The sequence below is a fragment of the Oncorhynchus kisutch genome, linkage group LG1, assembly GCF_002021735.2.
Source record: "Oncorhynchus kisutch isolate 150728-3 linkage group LG1, Okis_V2, whole genome shotgun sequence".
Classification (NCBI taxonomy): domain Eukaryota; kingdom Metazoa; phylum Chordata; class Actinopteri; order Salmoniformes; family Salmonidae; genus Oncorhynchus; species Oncorhynchus kisutch.
This window is the reverse complement of record NC_034174.2, coordinates 45,202,843-45,224,927: the sequence shown is the minus strand read 5'-3', so window position 1 is coordinate 45,224,927 and position 22,085 is coordinate 45,202,843. Positions and strand designations below refer to the sequence as shown.

Genomic DNA, 22,085 nt, shown 5'->3' with positions numbered 1-22,085 from the left:
AGCGTTTACAGTGAAGGTTGTCTCTGCTAACACAGGAACATTGCCTTTGAATTTCAATCACGCTGTAATGCTGAATCTTAACCATACGGACTGAATAGAGCCCTTAAACCAACACACTCCAGTCGAGCCAGAATGCTGTGTGTTTGTGGGTGTAATGAGAGAGAGAGAGAGAGTGTGTGTGTGTGTGTGGGTGTGTGTGTGCGTGTGCGTGTGTGTGTGCGTGTGTGTGTGTATATATATACATACATGCATACTGTACACTATGTGTTTGTAAGCAGCAGCCATCAGTTATGGTCCGTAGGCTGGGAATTGTCCCATCTGCCACACTACTCTACAATATGTCCTCTCAGTAAATACATTTGAATTGAGCCTGTCCATGTACTGATGGATCATGTTTGAACAGCAAGCTTACTGTTGCGCTGTAGCAAATCCGAAGGGTAGTTGATGTTAAAAAGCAAACACAGACATTCAGTCACTACTGTCGCCAGGGTGGTGGTAGCTCTAGGAGGAGTATAAGCTTACTCCTGCGCCAACCAGAGACAATTGCAACTGAGAGACAGGTGCAAAGCACTGCTTCATGTAAAGTAGAAACTTGACATGGATCTGAAAACGGCAGTCGATTCAATTTTGATTACACACCTAGGATGACCTCTGTGCTAAATGTCTTATTCTGTAAGTAAATAGGCCTTGACCGAGCCAGAACGGCCCAACTTCTGTTGTTTGTTGTCTTGTCTGACGATGGATGGCAGGAGTCAGACTGCCAACTGACTCGTCCTCCAGATGAGATGTTATACTGAGGTTAAACAGGTGGTTGAGACGTGAAAAAGTCATGTCAAGGGAGAGAATATAACTTTATATATATTACATCGATTTAATTAGGAGTGCTTTTAATTTAAGTTTATGTTCAGTTGGGGTACTATGTGATTTTCTTTCAAACATAATAGTCAATTTTGTACCAAATACACAAGGACACTTACATTATTTAAAACAGTTTATTTCCGTAAAAAGGCTCTTAACTGTACAAAACAAGACAATGTGCTGTACATACATGCGTGTGAAAATATCACAAACGATACAATCTGAGATTGAATTCTCATACTCATGATATTGAGTGATCTAGAAGGAAACAGACCAGCTGCATAATAGAACTAAAAATCATGAAGAACAGGAGTCGCTGAATTGTTTTAATCTGACGTAGGCCTCGTCTGGTGAGATACAAAAATATTAATATGGCTACAAAGGACACATACCTCATAGACAACATTCACGCTGAAACAGCGAAGTACACAACATCGTATCACTGATAGTTTATAAATGAGTATCCCTTCATTTTGTTCCCTCTCCCTCTTCTCTATCTTTTGTTTGTCCTCCATTTTGTCTCCTCCCTCCTTCATATCAGGTTTACAATTTAACACAAGACCTTATATACCCATAACTCCCAGAAGAGTAAAAGGCTCTTCTAACCATTGGCTCAATTTAGAAGTCAAAAGTTTGGCAACTAGCCGTCTTGCAAATAGACACAGAAAAATGATAGGCTGCACAGGGATAGACTGTCACTTGTTAAATATCAATAGAAACAAAAAACAATACAAACATATCCGGTGCTTACATTGCCACAGTAAAAATCATAATGCCCAGGTGGTTGTCATAGTGACACACAAGGTGAGTTACACCCACACAATGTACATGTCTTTATTGTTACATTAATCAGACACTTTCATCCAAAGCGACTTACAGTCATGCGTGCATACATTTCACATATGGGTGATCCCGGGAATTGAACCCACATTCCTGGCATTGCAAGCACCATGCTCTACCAACTGAGACATCCAGTCATACAGGACCACTATTATCTAGAATATAACTGAAAACAAATTAACAGACACACCATCATACCTACCACTGGTAGGTACAGAGCGATGTCCACAACAATGCCTGATTCAAAATCGAAATACACATAATTACTGTACAATAACTATATCGGTTCATAAAACCTACTGGAGCCAAAAACACTGGCTTAAATTTTCTGCAACACCTCCCCTGGAAGAAGAGAAGTAAGTGTCTTTATATTCTTTCAGGTAGAGTAGAGCTGTCATCCAGAGACTGGGTCATCCTATCTACAATAGGGCCCAGGGGAACTGGTCTGTCCAGTTTATACCTTCGCCACTCTTGGCCATTGGTCTCTACCTGTCCTGTCTCCTGCCTTGTATCTCACATGCCATGCAGCTCGGTCTCTTCCACCTTCCAGCCGGTGGAATTCTTCCCAAACTTATAGACCAGCCGTCTACCATCCACTCTATCCAGGATCTCTCTCTTATAGTAGTATCTATAGGAGGGAGGGAGGAAAGAGAGCCACAGGTTATTCTTATGACCAGGCAATGGTTTATCATTGTCGACACAATACAAATCTAACTTCATCCTCAACCGGTTAGCTGTGTTTAGCTTGGTTGCTAGGATTAGGGTTTCCATGGCTAATTGCCATGATGGTGCTACTATATTACCATGGTTTCCTACCTCATGGCGCGGCTGAGTTTCTCATAGGTCATGCTGCTGTTCTTCTTCTTCTGCCCCCACAGCTGGGCCACAGCCTCAGACTTGAGGAACTTGAAGACACCCTCACGGCGGTCCTCCCACTTCATCAGAGCCTGGTTTTGGTTCTGCTCTGGGTGGATCAGGATGTCCCTAATGAACTCCCACAGGTGGGTCCCACGAGGCGCTATAGGGGGAGAAGGGAGAGCTACCGTTAGGTGGGTGTAAGACAGTGCAGGTGTGTGCGTGTGCTTAAGCAAGCAAGGAGGAGGTAGAGCGTGTGTTTGTGTGCGTGTGTCCGTGCGAGTGTGCATGTGTGGTTATTGGTCTATGACCTAAAAGCACCTGTGATGTTTTGACTGTGGCTGTTTTCAGTACCAGATGCAAAAATGTATGCAAATCACGCGCCTGATAAAACTGTGCTTCTACAGAGCACCATTGAAAACAGTTGTTGACATGTGTGTGTGTGTGTGTGTGTTAGAAGGAGAAGAGCCACTCACCATGTTTGCTCTTTGTGGAGGTCTGGTAGAAGTGTTTGGTGTCTCGGCTGAGTTTGGGAGGTCTTCCTCTGCCTCTCTTCTTCATCTCTCCCCTCTCTGTCTTTATGTGCACTTCTGTCAAACACAACAGTTCCGGAGTTTAGAACACCAGACCGGCTTTCAAAGAGACATGCACTTTCAAGGCTCACCCATCTGAAGATCAAGAATGTGACGTCCACTTATGAAAAGTTGTACTCACTTGCGAACTGAGGGTAGGAGAACTCTGGGTCAGACTCACTGCTCCTGGATTCTGGAGAGCTGGGGTTCTGGAAGCTCAACATTCCACCTGGGGACAGGGAGAGAGGAAGGAAAACACTTTCAACACGGCCGCTCCTTCGTCCTGCCTTGATTGATTAATAAGGCCATAGGCTCAGTGATACAGGCCAAACCAATCACACACCGATCGAGTGATGTGAGAAGATTTGGGGGAAGAGGAGATGAGAGGAGTGATGATAAAGGAGAAGAAGAGGAAAGAGGGACCCCACTCACCTGACGAGGAGCTGTACATGCTGTCGGACTCGTATCCGTTATCGCTGAGAGGCTTCATGTTTTCGAAGTTCTTGAAGATGTGTGAGAAGTAAGTGTAGCTGGTGTCTCTCACAACTGTAACAGTAACATCACAGTGTCAGCAAATGTGTCCTACTAACACTTGAGGCTTTGGCGTGGTAGTAGGAAGTGGGAAGAAAAGACGAGAGGAGGTGTTTACCTTCGTTCACTTCTACTGTGCTGAGCAGAGGGAAGTCTGGGAACTCCTCCAGGAAGTTGTCCAGAAGCTTACAGGTCTCATTCAGATCTGGAACCAAAATGACAGACACAAAAATACATTTAATGACTGAATCATTACTATATTGACAAATCAATTGTCTAAATTAAATTACTAAAATGTCTGTGTCTGTTCTTGCAGCCAAATCTAAGATTCCCCCTTTTACAATCATCAATAAAGTTGATTCCTTTCACTTCCATCAGATCCTTACCATATTTGGCCTTGAGTTCCACCAGGCTTTGGTAGAGCTGAGTCCCGAGGGACATTCCAAACATGTTTAACAGCTGATCTCTGGTCAGTTGGCATAGTGTAGGTCCATCCGTGGAGCAGTAGGACATGCTCAGTGTGCTGGCATCAAACTTACTGCGCTCCACGTGAAAACTGATCCACTCCAAAACGTTCTGCTTGCTCCAGTACTGAGGGTTCAGGTCATACCATTGAGCTAGAGGAGGACACAGAAGTGAAGGGGGGAGTTAGATTTGTGCACTGTGTGTGCCTGTGTATGTTTGTGTGCGTTCATATGTGTGTGTTTTTTTACAGCTTTTTCTTTTGTTGTTACATGTACATTTTTTGTGGCACTTTTTTTTTTTTTACTACAGTTGCATAGCAAGAATAAAGTAATTTGATATAGATTCAATCTGGATAGATAGTAATTACACATTATGTTTTCAGTCATAACTATTGTAGAACATTTAAAATATAAAACCTCTGTCAATCTAACCACCCACAAGATGATAACTAACTCACGTTTTCCAAATCAATGACAACCCACCAAGAACGCAGATCCTGATCTGGACCTGTGAAAATCTGATTTTGTGGTTTCGCTAAGTCAGAATGTCTGGCTCTAGTTTATCTCTGCTCTGCTGACGCTCTGTCTAGTCACCACTTATCACTCGCTATAGGCTACGGCAAATAAAATAAAGTTTGAGACCTCTGAAAGATGAAAAGACTCTATTAAATACAAGTTAAACATTGTCCCGGTTAATGATTTAACAGCCTTCTAAATGAGGTCATTGCAAAGTTCAGCCAATCCCCTGTCTGTCTGACAGTTTCGCTTAAGGATATGCAGTTTGTTTAATGTGTGCTTCGACTGAGTGTCTGCCAACAAGCTCAGCCAATAGGTCTATCCAGGGTGAGACAATGGGAAATATCCACGGACTTCACCAGCCGACACAACAACTAAAACCAAACAACCGCCAAAACTCATGACTGAATAAAGATCCTCGAAGAAAACTTTACACACATCCATACTGTGGTTTCCCAGGTGATCAACACACAATGACATATTAGGGACTAAAGTATCCCACATGCTGATAACAAAGCAGAGAAAGTTACACATCCTCCTCTTGTCATGATTCAGTTTGTGTCTATTGTTTCTTCCTTCAATAGACATCATGGTTATATCATCTTCTGGGTGTTCTCAGTTATTATGAAGAGGCATTGTTATAAGACGCCTATAAGGTCCAGGTGACCGCAGATGGAAATGAGTTGTTAGCTAAATCTGGCGAAATGCAGAATTTCTCAGTATATTGGGAATTCTTCTTTTTTTGTTGTTGTACACTGTCCCTGTCAAATAAATACATTTCTAAAAAAGTATGAGTTACTGTTCTCACCCAGTATATTGGCACTGCATGAGGAAAGGTCTGAGAGGTGCAGCAGGTCTCCTACGGCGGGCAGAGACACAGTGGTGAGGCTGGGCTGCAGCGGCTCTGAGCTCCCAGTCTGGTACATGGTCATGTTAGCGTCGGTCAGGATCATACACAGCTCACTGGCAGACGACATGGGCTATCTACAACCAGGAGACAGTCCAGTTAGTAAGACATTACAATGCTGTTTATGGACATAGATTCATAAAGAAATCTGTACATGTTTTCTCTAGGACACAACTAGGAGACAATTGAGTGAGCCATTCGGTGCGTATACAAGGACGATCAACATTTGGATATTGATGTGTTAGTGAAACATGCCTTATTATAATTCATTGATTTGAAGTGGGTCACTGTGGTTGTACTTTGCATGTATGTGAAATATTTGTCTGTGTATGAATACACAGTTTTCCTTTCCTCCGGTGTGCATGAATATACGCAAAACATATGTTGTCAAGATGCTTGTGACCCCCAACCAAAACACCCACCCCATTACTCCCCAAAGAGCAACTCCATCTCCACACGTACCTGATTCTGAGGCGACCGACAGGTAGCGATGAACAGGTAGCGATGAACAGGTAGCGATGAACAGGTAGCGATGAACAGGTAGTGATGAACAGGTAGCGATGAACAGGTAGCGATGATAATACTCCACAGTTTGATTTAGAGTCCGGTGTTCGGGATTCACTCAGAGAGCTTGTCAGTACACGGTTAATCTTAACTCGATTTCTTCTCTCTCTCTCCCTTTAGCTCTCTCTCTATAAAGTAAAAGATGTACCTGTTGCTAGATTTACCTGTGTAAGGCTTTATAGCCCAGTAAGACAGGTGGGAGGGGCCAGGTCAGGGTAAACTGGGGGGGAATTCCATGGTACCATTAAGCCATGGCATGGGTCACACCCCCCTCTCTCTTCTCTCCACCTCCCTCTCCCTCTCTTCCAGAGAACAGTGAAAAACAAAACAAACCTGCCCTCCCGCTATGCCACCCCCGACACACTCCACGTAGTGCCTCCCGCCTCCCTCGCTCCTTCTCTCCATGAAGAAGCTCAAGAGCGTTGGCGGGTGTGTAGAATGGAAAGACAAAGACAGAAGGAAGGGGTGGAATGGAGGGGGAGTTGATGGGTGAAGAGAGTGAGGCTGGAATGGAATTAATGATGTGGACGGTGTCAACACATGAAACATATCGAAACCACATGTTTGACTCTGTTCCAATCATGCCATTCCAGTCATTTCAATAAGCCTGTCTTCCTATTGTTCCTATCATATTTTCCGTCACTTTATTTGGCAGTGACAATGCACAACAAAAACATATGTTTCAAGAGTATTGAGAAACGATGCGTCGCACCAGATTTAGCTACTTTACCGACATTGATACCTGCCACACACTCACTCACTTACACATGAGTGCACACACACACACGCACACACACACACATCACCACTTCTGACGTTTACATTTATTTCTGAGGAATTAAGTCATTTGTACCAACATTTGCTGTTGACCTTAGCTCAGTGGACTGGTTCAGCCACAGCTCCACACATGTTTACCCAACGCAAGGACCTGACACTGCAAGACATTCACTTGATATGGTTACCATGACGCAGGTTCAGTGGCCATTTTAAATAAGATATCCCAGAGAAATTGTCTGGCTTGCCAAAACAAACACAACATTAACTTTTCTGATTGGCTTTCTTTGGTGTGATTGTGGTAACATACAGGAAACAAGTAATTTTGTTCATCCCGATCTGGAATACCTCAGTATCAAATGCTGTCTTTGGTCATCGTCACTGCCATTGTACAGTTCCAGTCAAAAGTTTGGAAACACCTACTGATTCAAGAGGTTTTTCTTTATTTTTGCTATTTTCTACTACTTTCAGCTTTGCTCACTCTTAGCTGTCATGCCTTCTCCTGCTTTCGAGGGCGCGCCAGGCTGCCCAGCACCACCAAATTCTCTAAAATGATTTTGGAGGTGGCTTATGATAGAGAAATTAACATAAAATTCTCTGGCAACAGCTTTGGTGGACAATCTGTCACGCCTGCTCACGCTCTCCCGCTCTGGCGCTCGAGGTCGCCAGGCTGCCCTTCATTACGCACTCCTGTCACCATAATTACGTGCAGCAGCACTCATTGGACTTACCTGGACTCCTTCCCTTTGTTGATTGCTCTGTCTATAACTGTCTGCTTCCCCGTGTTTTCCCTGTGTTTGCATTGATGTCGTTATGTGTTATTGTTCAGACGCTGTCATGTCCTGTACCGTTCCATGTCTGCTGATAATTAAATGTTCACTCTCTGTACCTTCTTCTCATCTCTACCAGTGTCAACCCTTACAGAATGCAGACACCCCTAAAATAAGCATTAGGGAGTTTTGGTTGGTGACGTCGGTTCCGGGTGCTATTGCCGAGGGAACCAGTGGTGTCTCAGCTAGCTTGTCGGGCTTCTACGCCTTAGCTGGCTCGAGAGGTCGTCTTGCCTCGCTGGGCTCAGCAGGCGCCCACCCCACGTCATGCTTCAACCGGCCCATCAGGCTCCCACGCCTCAGCCAGTTCATCTAGCTCCCACGCCTCAGCGGGATCGTTTGGCTTTCACGCCTCAGGCGGATCGTCTAGTTCCCACGCCTCAGCCGGCTCACCAGACTCCCATGCCTCAGCCAGTTCGTCTAGCTCCCACACCTCAGCCGGCTCGCCAGACTCCCATGCCTCAGCCAGTTCGTCTAGCTCCCACGCCTCAGCGGGATCGTCGGGCTCCCACGTCTCTGCCGGTTCGTTGGTCTTCTCCCCAGCCGGCTTGTCCAGCACCCATGCCTCGGCCGGCCCATCAGGCTCGCCCAGGTGGGATGCCGTGTGGCACCCGGGGTACTGTCACTCTTGCTCCCACTCTCCCTCTCTGGCGCTCAAGGGTGCCAGGCTGCCCTTCATTACACACACCTGTCACCATCATTACGTGCAGCAACGCTCATTGGACTCCCTTTGTTGATTTTCCTGTCTATAACTGTCTGTTTCTCTGTGTTTTCCCTGTGTCTGCATTAATGTCGTTATGTGTTCTTGTTCAGCCGCTGTCTTGTCCTGTTCCGTTCCATGTCTGTTGATAATTAAATGTTCACTTCTTGTACCTGCTTCTCGTCTCTACGAGCATCAATCCTTACACATTCCTGCAGTCAGCATGCCAATTTGCACGCTCCCTTAAAACTTGAGACATCTGTTGCATTCTATTGTGTGACAAAACTGCACATATTAGAGTGGCTTTTTATTGTCCCCAGCACAAGGTGCACCTGTGTAATGATCATGCTGTTTAATCAGTATCTTGATATTCCAAACTTGTCAGGTGGATTAATTATCTTGGCAAAGGTGAAATGCTCACTAATAGGGATGTAAAGAAATTTGTGCACAACATTTGAGAGAAATTAGCTTTTTGTGCGTATGGAACATTTCTGGGATCCTTTATTTCAGCTCATGAAACATGGGACCAACACTTTACATGTTGCATTTATATTTTTGTTCAGTATATATTTATATTCCGCTCTCTGACATTGCATCTGATATTTCTTAATTTATTTATTTTTCTGGATTATGTGTATTGTTTAAAAATATATATATATTGCTTTTATTTTATTTATAATCCTATACGCTTTTCTGTTTATACACATGTTGGGGTGCAGCATGTTGATAACAGTCTAACTGGAATCTACTGAGACGTGAAACTAAGGGTGAGCACCAGCTGGCAACTAGTCAATGTGTCATTAGCTGAAACTGCGTCTGGCTCAAAGAGAGCTGCACCGAAACTTGGACACAGAGCAGAGGCAGTCGTTTGATTGTAGACTGAATGGGCAATTAGACAATAAACCACCCCTCAAATATACCTAATCCTTCCATTGTGTGCTGCAGAGCCTGGAGCCGTGTGGCTTTGGTGTGTGGTTTTTATTGTCAAGCCGATGGGGTTCAAGGGGTTGTTGTGGCTCACTGTCACCTCTTAGTGACTGATAAAGGCCAATACACGTATACTGTAGGATTCTTCGGCGCAAAGACAGAGGCCTGAGTATCTTAGCTCATATCATTCAAAGGGTGATAATGGTTTTAGTTCTACTTCTATCTTACGGTGTAACTGTCTTACGGTGTAACAGGTTAATGCATGAAATCTCTTGTGCGTCATTTCTTTTGCATGGGAAAAGGGAAAGGGTGCTTAAATTGCTCAAGTTTGTATTTGAGTGACGTAAGGTGTTGACTGTAGAGGTCAAAGGTTATCCTTGCCTTCCTGAGAAAGCAGATAAGTAGCATTATAAATAGCATTTCCAGTCACAGTATTGGCATGTTGTCAGTATACAGTGGCTTTAGTAGAGGAGTTTGATCAGAGGTTATAGTGTCGATGTATGGCAGGGGTGGGCAATAATATCGGCTCGCGGGCCACATCAAGATTTTAAAATTCAGTAGAGGGCCACGCAGATTTTTTGGGGACCAATTTGTTTGTCAAAACCAATTTGCGGGCCAGAAAAATAGCAGGTATTTGAAAATGTATAGGTCCATTATAATTACTGCATACTTTATATCTAGTTTTAAACATTCAAGAATGACCTGGTGTTTTTTTAGTAACCTGAAATAGTAATGCCCCCCCCCCCCCCCCCCCCGGGCACAAATTGAATGGGCCACTCTATATGGTTATTGCCTGATGTGTGTAAACAGTTATGCAGGTGAGGAGTTATGTCATAGCAGCTTTGAAGTTGTGACCTCCTGAGTGATCTCTCCTGATTACCTCTACCTGTAAAGAAGGTAATCATTTCTCCCAAATTTCACAACGCCAATTGTCCCCTTCCTTTCCATGTTAAAAGAGAAAACAGCGGTTAGGCAGGAATTCTGCCTGACAAAGGCCATGCAGCCGAAACACATCAGAGTTTTTAAACTGTATTTCCATTGAACATGCCATACAAATAAATGGATTTTTATTAATTATATGAAGAGTGCCTTGGTCCTCCTTTCTTTTTGATGACCAATTTACCTCTTTTACCAAAGAGCCCCTTCTGTCTACCACAATCTACTACTGTGTACCTTAGCAGCGCTTCCCTTCCTCCTTTTTCTACATAGGCTGGAATGCTGTTGGACTGGATGGTGTTGAAACACTGGCTTTTGTGTCCTTTGGGCATACTGGCGTGGCATCAACAGGAACAATTCCATGACTTGTTTGTCAGTCTCTCCTTCTTTCTTGCCTCTGACATTACTCACACCTACTGTCAGTGCTAGAAAGACTGGGTTGCCATGCTTTCCCTTCGAAGAGGGATGAAGAGTGAGAAAGGAAAGGAAGATAATTGGAAAGGAAGATGATTAAGAGTGTGCAGATAGACAGGTCTACGCATGTGTGTAGGGGTGCGCTTCTGCTTTAGACTTCCTGTGTGTGTCATATCTTTGAGTGTGTGTGTGTATTTGTAGTAGTTCTCGTAGCAGTAGTAGTAGCAGCATTAGTAGTAGTAGTAGACCAATGAAGAGAGACCATAATTCCCCCCTTATAATTACTGAAAGAGTATTTCCTTTCAACATGTAACTACAATTCAGGTTAAACAGTGATTGTGAGATCTGTGTTAGTGAGCTTTGGTTTGTTGGTGGTTTGCCAACGACCGTTAGAAAACCCCAGTTACACATTCACTAACCCTGGCACACACTAACCCTGTCACTGAGACATCTCAGCATTGAGGGGGTCTGGAGGGCTGAGAGAGAGAGAGAGAGAGAGAGAGAGAGAGGACCAACTAGGGTCACCCAGCCACATAATAATACACACAAGCACAAATGACCTGAGACCACAGCACTCAAGGGAGTGATTGATAAAGCTTCTTCTACATTCCCCAACGTACAAGTGGTTATCTCCTCCCTGCTAACACAAAAATACCATCCTGCTACAAAACAGTGGGTAAATTCAAGTATTTCCCGTGACTATGCCTCAAAACCAAATGTTTACCTGGCCCACAACTACACCCTTGACTTGAACAGCCTTTATGACCAGGTTCACCTATACAAGGCAGCCCCCCAACTCCCGAAAAAAGAGCCTCCACATGAAAGTCACACATACACACAGGCAATGAGCAGGCAAACAGGCCCAACCCCCACTCTTACACTAGCCCAAGCCAATGACATAAATCAGATGCTCAGCAGGCTCTGCTCACACTTGCTGTTCTGAGGCCAAACCACACAATTAACAACATTGGACACTTTATGGAACACAAAGCCTTCCCTATCTCATCCTGGATTATCCAAGGCCGGAGGTCATCTGCCATTGGCCTAACAAGCAGGAACCTGGACTTCACCAAAGAAATTAGAAATGCAGACATTGTCATCCTACAGAAAACATGATACGGTATAGAGGATATGGATCCACTGGTTGCCCTCTAGGTTACAGAGAGCTGGTAGTCCCATTCACTAAACTACCATGTGTGAAACAGGGAAGAGAATCAAGGGGAATGCTAATTTGGTATAGAGCAGACCTAACTAACTCTGTTTAAATGGATCAAAACAGGAACATTTTACATTTGGCTAGAACTTCAAAAGGAAATGATCTCAACAGAGAAAAATGTCCTCCTGTGTGCTACCTATATCCCCCCACTAGAATCTCCATACTTTAATGGAGACAGCTTCTCCATCCTAGAGGGGAAGATCAATCATTTCCAGGACCATGGGCATGTACATGTCTGTGGTGACCTAAATGCCAGAAATGGACAAGAACCTGACACCCTCAGCACACATGGGGACAAGCACCTACCTGAAGATGACAGCATTCCCTCCCCCATATTCCCCTCCAGAAACAACTACGACAACATAACCAACAAAAACAGGTCACAACTCTAACAGCTCTTGTGTATCTACATAGTCAATAGTAGGCTTCGTGGGGACTCCTACAGCAGCAACACCTATAGCTCATCTCTTGGCAGTAGTACTGTAGACTACTTTATCAAATCAAATCAAATGTTATTTGTCACATGCACCATATACAACAGCTGTAGACCTTAGAGTGAAATGCTTACTTACAAGTCCTTAACCAACAATGCAGTTTTAAGAAAAAATAAGAAATATAACAAATAATTAAGGAGCAACAATAAATAACAGTAGCGAGGCTATATACAGGGGATCTGCTACAGAGTCAATGTACAGGGGTACCGCTTAGTTGAGGTAATTGAGGTAATATGTACATGTAGGTAGAGGTAAAGTGACTATGAATGGATAACAAACTGAGTAGCAGCAGAGTAAAAATGAGGGGTGGGAAAAATGCAAATAGTCCAGGTAGCCATTTGATTAACTGTTCAAGAGTCTTATGGCTTGGGGGTAGAAGCTGTGCAGTAACAGAGAGAACAGTCTATGACTAGGGTGGCTGGAGTCCTTGGCAATCTCTTGGGCCTTCCTCTGATACCGCCTGGTAAAGAGGTCCTGGATGGCAGGAAGCTTGGCCCCAGTGATGTACTGGGCCGTATGTACTACCCTCTGTAGTGCTTTGCGGTCGGAGGCTGAGCAGTTGCCATACTAGGCGGTGATGCAACCAGTCAGGATGCCCTTAATGGTGCAGCTGTAGAACTTTTTGAGGATATGAGGACCCATGCCAAATCTTTTCAGTCTCCTGAGGGTAGGCGTTGTCGTGCCCTCTTCACGACTGTCTTGGTGTGTTTGGAACATGATAGTTTGTTGGTGATGTGGACATTATGGAACTTGAAGCTCTCAACCTGCTCCACTACAGCCCCATCATTGAGAACTGGGGGCGTGACCGGTCCTCCTTTTTCTGTAGTCCACAATCATCTCCTTTGTCTTGATCACGTTGAGGGAGAGGTTGTTGTCCTGACACCACAAGAGGTCTCTGACCTCCCCCCTATAGGCTGTTTCATTGTTGTTGGTGATCAGGCCTACCACTGTTGTGTCGTCTGCAAACTTAATGATGGTGCTGGAGTTGTGCTTGGCCATGCAGTCATTGGTGAACAGGGAGTACAGGAGGGGAATAAGTGTTGCTTGCCTCGAAGCGAGTATAGAAGTTATTTAGCTCATCTGTTCTGCTCGTGTCACTGGGCAGCTCTTGGCTGTGCTTCCATAATCTGTAATAGTTTGCAAGCCTTGCCACATCCGACGAACGTCTGAGCTGGTGTAGTATGATTTAATCTTAGTCCTGTATTGACGCTTTGCCTGTTTGATGGTTCGTTGGAAGGCATAGCAGGATTTATTTTTAGCGTCCAGGTTAGAGTCCCGCTCCATGAAAGTGGCAGCTCTACACTTTATCTTAGTGCGGATGCTGCCTGTAATCCCAGGCTTTTGGTTGGGGTATGTATGTATGGTTGCTGTGGGGACGACTTCATCGATGCACTTATTGATGAAGCCAGTGACTGATGTGGTGTACTGTACTCCTCAATGCCATTCGAAGAATCCCGGAACATATTCCAGCCTGTGCTGAGAAAACAGTCCTGTAGTTTAGCATCTGGGGTCCTCTGACCACTTCCTTATTGAGCGAGTCACTGGCACTTCCTGGTTTAGTTATTGTTTGTAAGCAGGAATCAGGAGGATAGAGTTATGGTCAGATTTGCCAAATGGAGGGCGATGGAGAGCTTTGTAAGTGTTTCTTTGTTTGGAGTAAAGGTGGTCGAGAGTTTTTTTCCCTCTGGTTGCACATTTAACATGGTGGTAGAAATTAGGTAAAACGGATAAAAGTTTCCCTGCATTAAAGTCCCCGGCCACTAGGAGTGTCGCCTCTGGATGAGCATTTTCTTGTTTGCTTATGGACCCATACAGATCGTTGAGTGCCTTCTTAGTGCCAGCATCGGTTTGTGCTGGTAAATACACAGCTATGAAAAATATAGATGAAAACTCTCTTAGTAAATAGTGTGGTCTACAGCTTATCATGAGATACTCTACCTCAGGCGAGCAAAACCTTGAGACTTCCTTAATATTAGATTTCGTGCACCAGCTGTTATTTACAAATAGACACAGACCATTGTCTTACTGGAGGCAGCAGTTCTATCTTGCCGATGGACCGAAACCCCCGGCAGCTGTATATTATCCATGCCGTCCTTCAGCCACGACTCGGTGAAACATAATATATTTCAGTTTTTAATGTCCCGTTAGTAGGATATCCTTGATCGGAGTGCATCCATTTTATTATCCAATAATTGCATGTTGGCTAATAGGATTGATGTTAGAGGGGGTTTACATACTCGCCTACGAATTCTCAGAAGGCAACCCGACCTCCGCCCCCTTTTTCTCAGTCTTTTCTCAAATTATGGGGATTTGGGCCCATTCCCGAGAAAGAAGTATATCCTTCGCTTCGGACTCGTTAAATAAAAAATATTTGTCCAGTTCGATTTGAGTAATTGCTGTTCTGATGTACAGAAGTTATTTTTCGATCAGAAGTGATGGTAGCAGCAACATTATGTAAAAAATAAGTTTAAAAATAAGTTACAAACAACACGAAAAAACTAACGAAATAGCACAGTTGGTTAGGAGCAGTAAAACGGCAGCCATCCCCTCCGGCACCATTCACCAACCCAGAGTCTCTCATTGCGTTCATAGTCAGCCCACTGACACCACTATCAGATTACAACCAATCACAATCTACCTGAACAGAGCAATAATCAACCATGAGGCATCGAAGCCAAACAAACTGCATACTATTAAGCAATGCTATAGATTGAAGGAAGGTAGTGTAAAAACCTACCAAAAAAGAAATTGGCCAACAACAAGTCCAATCCCTCCCAGACAACTTCCTGGACAAAATGTTATTGTTTTTCCTGTAAATGTGTAAAATTAGCAGTAGGAAGCCTGGACAATATATTTGACCTATCAGCTAACATATCAAATTGAAATTCTGTCAGAAAAAAAAAGACACTGAGAAATGGTTTGATGAAGAATATAAATCCTGAGAAAGAAATTGAGGAGCCTATCCAATCAGAAACAGAGAGAAACAGAAAACCTTAGATTATGCCTTCACTATGGTAAAACACTAAAATAATACAGAAATACACTAAGAAAAAAGAAGAAACAGCATGACAGAAAACAGCTCATTGTGATTGAAGAATCCATAGAATCAAATCACTTCTGGGAAAAGTGGAACACACTAAACAAACAAAAACTAATTTTGGAGCTATCTATCCAAAATGGAGATGTATGGATAAACCACTTCTCCAACTTTGTGCATATAACAAGGAACGAATAACAAAAACATAGATTCAGCTATTAAAGACTACCAGAACCCACTGGTTTCTCGAATTACATTGGATAAGTTATAGGACAAAATACAAACCCTCCAACCCAAAAAGGCCTGCGGTGTTGATGATATACTATACAAAATGATTAACTATACAGATCACAAATTCAAAGTGGCTATTCTTCAACTTTTCAACATTATCCTCAGCATTATCTTGGCATCTTCCCTAATATTTGGAAACAAGGCCTGATTACCCCAATCCATAATAGTGGATCTGGCTACTTCAATCAGTTATCGAACCCATTGCCCTCTATGGTTGTGAGGTCTGGGGTCCCCTCACCAACCAATAATTCACAAAATGTGACAAACACCCAATTGAGAATCTGCATGCAGAATTCTGCAAAAATATACTTTGTGTAGAATGCAAAGCCCCAAACAATGTATGCAGAGCAAAATTAGGACTATACCCACTAGTTATCAAAATCCAGAAAAGAGCTGTTCAATTCTAGAACCATCTAAAAGGAAGCAATGGCCGCACATTCCACCACAAAGCCCTCACCTACAGAGAGATGAACCTAGAGAAGAGTCTCCTCAGCCAGCTGGTTCTGGGCCTCTGTTCACAAACAGGCACCACAGAGCCCCAGGACAGAAACACATTTAGATCAAACCAAATTATGAGAAAGCAAAAATATAATTATTTTACACACTGGAAAGAATCAACCAAAAAACGGAGCAAATTGGAATGCTATCTGGCCCTAAACAGAGGGTTACAGTGTCAGAATACTTAATCACTGTGACGTACCCTAAATTAAGAAAATCCTTGACTATGTACAGACTCAGTGAGGATAGCCTTGCTATTGAGAGAGGCGGCCATAGGCAGAACTCGAGAGATGACAGGCTATGTGCCCACTGCCCAAAAAATAAGGTTGAAACTGAGCCACACTTCCTAACCTCCTGCCAAATGTAAGATCACATTAGAGACACATATTTCCCATAGATCACACAGACCCATAAAGAATTTGAAAACAAATAAAACATTGATAAACTCCCATATCTACTAGGTGAAATACTGCAGTGTGCCTTCCCAGCAGCAAGATTTGTGGCCCGTTGCCATGACAAAAGGGAGCAAAAACAACATTCTAAATACAACCTTGAATTTATCTGTTTATTTATTTTCTCTGTCATACTTCAACTACTTGCACATTGTTACGATACTGTACAGAGACAATAATATAACATTTGCAATGCCTATGTTCTTTTAAAACTTTTTTGTGGGTATAATGTTTACTAATGTGTTGTTTGTTCATTTCCCTTTTGTTTATTGTCTATTGCATTTGCTTTGACAATGGAAACATATGTTTCCCATGCCAATAAAGCCCTTTGAATTGAATTTCATTGAGAGAGAGAGAGAGAGAGAGAGAGAGAGGGGGGGGGGGGGGGGGAATGAGAGAGAGAGAGGTAGAAAACAAGAGTGAGAAAGAGAGTAAGAATGAAAGAAGGAAAAGGAGAGAAAGAAAGGGCCGTGAAAACAGAACCTAGCCTGAGAGAAGCTCTCTGACCATGCCTACCTGGTTAATGTTCACACAGTCATGTGGTGTAATGCCTGAGAATCTGGGTACAGATTAGCATGGTCAACACAACCACAAATGTTTGAAATGACCTCATCTGGTTTGTGTGTGTTTATCTGTGAATGTGTGTGTGTGTGTGTGTGTGTGTGTGTGTGTGTGTGTGTGTGTGTGTGTGTGTGTGTGTGTGTGTGTGTGTGTGTGTGTGCGTGTGTCTGTGCGTGTGTCTGTCAGTCTGTGTGACCTACTTCCCTTTCTCTTTCCTTTGTGCTTCTCTATCAAATTGAGATGTATATTATTTCGGTGAAACCTTGCCTGAAGCCTCAAAAAGTCAGGCTCAACTGCTGCAAGGTCAAATCATATTGGTCTCTCAGACGGGCTCTTAGACAAAGTTTCTATTGAATTTCAATTGTATAGAAAATCAACGTCTGCGTTCCTCCGCATCTTCTAGTGAGCTCTTATCTCACCATGGTCTAGACCAGGGTTTCCCAAACTCTGTCCCCCAGCACTACACAGTTGATTAAAGTAACAAACTCATCATCAAGCTTGGATTATTTTAATCAGCTGTGTATGGCTAGGGTAAAAAAACGATCTAGACTACTATCCATTTGCAATCTTGTTTGTTCATTCATGAGAGGTGTGGGTTATTAGCCTCGTACGAACCATCCTAATCTCACCAACTTACATTGTGTTACCGTGTAGCGAAACAGAGTGAAAGCTGGCGAGACCAGGAGGGTTCATACGAGGCTAACAACCAGGGAGGGAGGGAGGGAGGGAGGGAGGGAGGGAGGGAGGGAGGGAGGGGAGGGGGGAGGGAGGGAGAGAGAGAGAGAGAGAGGGAGGGAGGGAGGTGAGAGAGAGAGAGAAAGGGAGGTGAGAGAGAGAGAGAGAGAGAGAGAGAGAGAGAGAGAGAGAGAGAGAGAGAGAGAGAGAGAGAGAGAGAGAGAGAGGAGAGGGAGGGAGGGAGGGAGGGAGGGAGGGAGGGAGGGAGGGAGGGAGGGAGGGAGGGAGGGAGGGAGGGAGGGAGGGAGGGAGGGATAGTGAAAGAAGGAGAGAATGGCTCCTTAAATCATAGGCAATGAACTGTCCTCTTCTTGTAACTACTGTACACAGACACATTCATACTCCCCCCTAGTGGAAGAGTCATGAAAGTGCATGACAGTTTTAAACTACCCGCTAATACTGTAATGGCATCAAACTCCAAACTTCAAATCCCATCAAAGCAGAATTTAATATGAGGATAATTTAATCATCATAGCATCATTGGTGTAAAATAGAGCTGATATCAGGACTATATTCAGTGGTTGACTATTTGACTGTATGTTTCAATGGTGACTGACTGGCTAATTCTGTTCGCCATTTGGCATTTTGCAGCGCCACATATAACCCTGAGAGCACCGTTTAGGGGGCTGGGAGCAGGGCAGGTGGTGTTGGAGATGGGAAAAACCCCTTCAGCATTAAGTTACACAGAGACAGATTTACTGTAGGCTAAATCCATTTGAATTCAATCACTTTTTGACAGCAGCCCCTTTGATTTGAACAAAACCCTCCGTACATATTTGCCCATTGTAGAATTACTCAGAAAGTGACTTTTTGGACTTGAATGACAAAACATTCAAGAGATAAAGGTGCTCAAAGTACCTATTTTGCATACACCATCACACCGTGAGACACGATGTCTGCATCACAGGAAAAGATACATGGTTGCGATTGATATAATTTAAAAGCTTACAAACAGGGTCGTCAAACTGTTTTATTATTTATTTAAAACCTTAAACGTCAATTATCTAAAAGCACGGTGCTTAGACCCTTTTTGACATCGTCTGATGATTTTGTGTTGCGCCATGCTCAACAAGCTTTTGAATACGGGTGGGTTTCATGTTTTGCCTGAAAAATGTACAAACATTTTTGTCTTTTAAATGGTTGGAGGTCCACACATCAGAGACTGTCGACTTGAATGGGAATGTTTTTTGTTTTAAATTATAATGTCAACCCCCCATAGGAAACCTATTGAAATCATAAAAACATAGATAATAGAATAGACATTACCATTTAACTTGACATCCGAAGGTGAGGGAACTGGCGGCCAATTTCAATGGTGTACCAGCTTATTTGCAGTGGTCTGAAGGGATAGATCCATTCTATGAATTATATTTCCATGATTGAAATGACACCCATGCTGTATTCAAGAGCATGTTGTGTCTCAACCAAATGCGGGCATAACACAACTCTAGTTGGGATACAGCTTTTGTAAAATTTGACTTCACAAGCATATTTTTTTTTGGCGTTTCACCTAATTACCCTAACCTGCTACGCTAGTTCTCTTAACCTGATGCTTAAGTTCTCCTAAACCTGCTACGAAAGTACATTTTGACAAAAGCTGTATCCCTTCTAGACAAAACCCACGAAAACATCAGAGGATGTAAAGTAGGGCCTAAGCTACGACATATGCGAATATGAAATTGTAGTTTACGCATTTTTAGATAATTGACATTAAAGCACTATTCAAGACTGTATATAATAGTTTCACAACCCAGTTTGTAAGCTTTGAAATGATATCAAACTCAACCGTTTATCTTTTCCAGTGCTGGATGTCGCATGGCATGGTGAGGTATGAAACATAGGTCAATTTTGAGCAACTTTATCTCCTGAATGTTTTGGGATTCAGGTCCAAAAAGTCACATTTCTGACCACTTCTTCCATGGTATTTTTATTATTGAATTCATATGGATTTACCCTGTACACACTGATCTGTTTCTTTACACTGTTGTTTCTCTATACTGGGAATGGTTCACTGCAGTGGATGGTATGTTCAGTGGGCCAAGGCCAAGGCTGTGAAAGCAATTGAAAGTAAATGTAAAGGATGTGAAATGGCTAGCTAGTTAGCGGTGTTCGCGCTAAATAGCGTTTCAATCGGTGACGTCACTTGCTCTGAGACCTTGAAGTAGTAGTTCCCCTTGCTCTGCAAGGGCCGCGGCTTTTGTGGAGCGATGGGTAACGATGCTTCGTGGGTGACTGTTGTTGATGTGTGCAGAGGGTCCCTGGTTCGCGCCCGGGTATGGGCGAGGGGACGGTCTAAAGTTATACTGTTACATAAACAGGTTTAATGTTTCTATTATTATATTCACTTGCAAACCCATATGGTACACATCATGCACTGAGTATACAAAACATTAGGAACACCTTCCTAATATTGCGTTGCATCCCCTTTTGCCCTCAGATACGGCGTCAATTCGTCAGGACACGGACTACAAGGTGTCGAATGCGTTCCACAAGGATGCTGGCCCATGTTGACGCCAATGCTTCCCAACGTTGGGTCAAGTTGCCTGGATGTCCTTTGGGTGGTGGACCATTCATGATACACACAGGAAACTGTTGAGTAGAAAAACCCAGCAGTGCCTGGCACCTACTAGCATACACAGTTCAAAGGAACTTCAATATTTAGTCTTGCCCATTCCCCCTCTGAATGGCACACATACACAATCCATGTCTCAATTGTTTCAAGGTTTAAAAATCCTTCTTTAACCTGTATCCTCCCCTTCATGTACACTAACTGAAGTGGATTTAACAAGTGACATCAATAAGGGATCAGAAATTTCACCTGGATTCACCTAGTCAGTCTATGTAATGGAAAGGACAGGTGTAATAGAGCTGGCGGGATTTTCCATGTACCGGCAGTAACAGCTGGTGCGCGATGTCTAATATTAAAGAAATCTCGAGGTATTGCTCACCTGAAGTAGAGTACCTTATAATAGCTGTAGACCACACTATCTACCAAGAGAGTTCTCATCTATATTATTTGTAGCTGTATATTTACCACCACAGACCGATGATGGCACTAAGACAGTACTCAACCAATTCTATAAGGCCGTATGCAAACAAGAAGATGCTCATCCAGATGCGGCGATCTTAGTGGCCGAGGACTTTAACGCAGGCAAACTTAAATCAGTTTTACCAAATTTTTACCAGCATGTCACATGTGCAACCAGAGGAAAAAAAACTCTAGATCACCTTTACTCCACACACAGAGATGCATACAAAGCTCTCCCCCACCGTCCATTTGGCAAATCTGACCATAATTATATCCTCCTGATTCCTGCTTACAAGTGAAAACCAAAGCAGGAAGTACCAGTAACTCGCTCAATATGGAAGTGGTCAGATGACGTGGATGCTACGCTACAGGACTGTGTTGCTAGCACAGACTGGAATATGTTCCGGGATTCATCCAATGGCATTAAGGAGTATAACACCTCAGTCATCGGCTTCATCAATAAGTGCACCGGCGACGTCGTCCCCACAGTGACCGTACGTACATATCTCAACCCGAAGCCTGCATCGAGCTATAGGCTAGAGCTGCCGCAGCGGGACATTAATCCGGACGCTTATAAGAAATCCTGGTATGCCCTCAGACGAACCATCAAACAAGCAAAGCATCAATACAGGATTAAGATTGAATCCTACTACACCGGCTCTGACGCTCGTCAGTTGTGGCAGGGCTTGAAAACTATTACGTACTACAAAGGGAAACCCAGACGCAAGCTGCCCAGTGACGGAAGCCTACCAGACAAGCTAAATGCCCTTTATGCTCGCTTTCAAGGCAAGCAACACTGAAGCATGCATGAGAGCACCAGCTGCTCTGGATGACTTTGTGATAACTCTCTCGGTAGCCGATGTGAGCAAGACCTTTAAACAGGTCAACATTCACAAAGCCGTGGGGCTAGATGGATACCAGGACGTGTGCTCAAAGCATGCTTGGACCAACTGGCAAGTGTCATCACTGACATTTTCAACCTCTCCCTGACTGAATCTGCAATACCAACATGTCACGTTCTTTCAAAATCGAACCCAGAAGCAGACCAGGACAAGGAGAGTAGGAAGAAGGTGAGTATTTATTTA

The 22,085-nt window shown here is 43.6% G+C and overlaps 1 protein-coding gene across 1 annotated transcript; it reads right to left on the bottom strand.

Annotated features, from left to right (window-relative positions):
* Positions 1–1,170: 1,170 nt before the first annotated feature.
* elf3 (E74-like factor 3 (ets domain transcription factor, epithelial-specific)) lies at positions 1,171–6,259 on the bottom strand. The gene is made up of 9 exons (XM_020486120.2): positions 6,006–6,259; positions 5,445–5,620; positions 4,043–4,273; positions 3,775–3,861; positions 3,558–3,671; positions 3,268–3,354; positions 3,030–3,143; positions 2,515–2,716; positions 1,171–2,326 (listed from the first exon to the last, which is right to left on the bottom strand). Exons 2-9 carry the CDS (start codon positions 5,611–5,613, stop codon positions 2,212–2,214), a joined length of 1,119 nt encoding a protein of 372 aa, XP_020341709.1. The 5' UTR covers positions 5,614–5,620; positions 6,006–6,259; the 3' UTR covers positions 1,171–2,211.
* Positions 6,260–22,085: the final 15,826 nt, after the last annotated feature.

Bases quoted from the DNA above. Each gene is read 5' to 3' on its own strand.
- elf3 (XM_020486120.2), bottom strand. From the start codon at position 5,613: ATGTCGTCTGCCAGTGAGCTGTGTATGATCCTGACCGACGCTAACATG. The intron at 3,672-3,774 runs GTAAACACCTCC...TTACTGTTACAG, and splicing joins CACAGTAGAAGTGAACGAAG to TTGTGAGAGACACCAGCTAC. The intron at 2,717-3,029 runs GTGAGTGGCTCT...CTCCCCCTATAG, and splicing joins CTCCACAAAGAGCAAACATG to CGCCTCGTGGGACCCACCTG.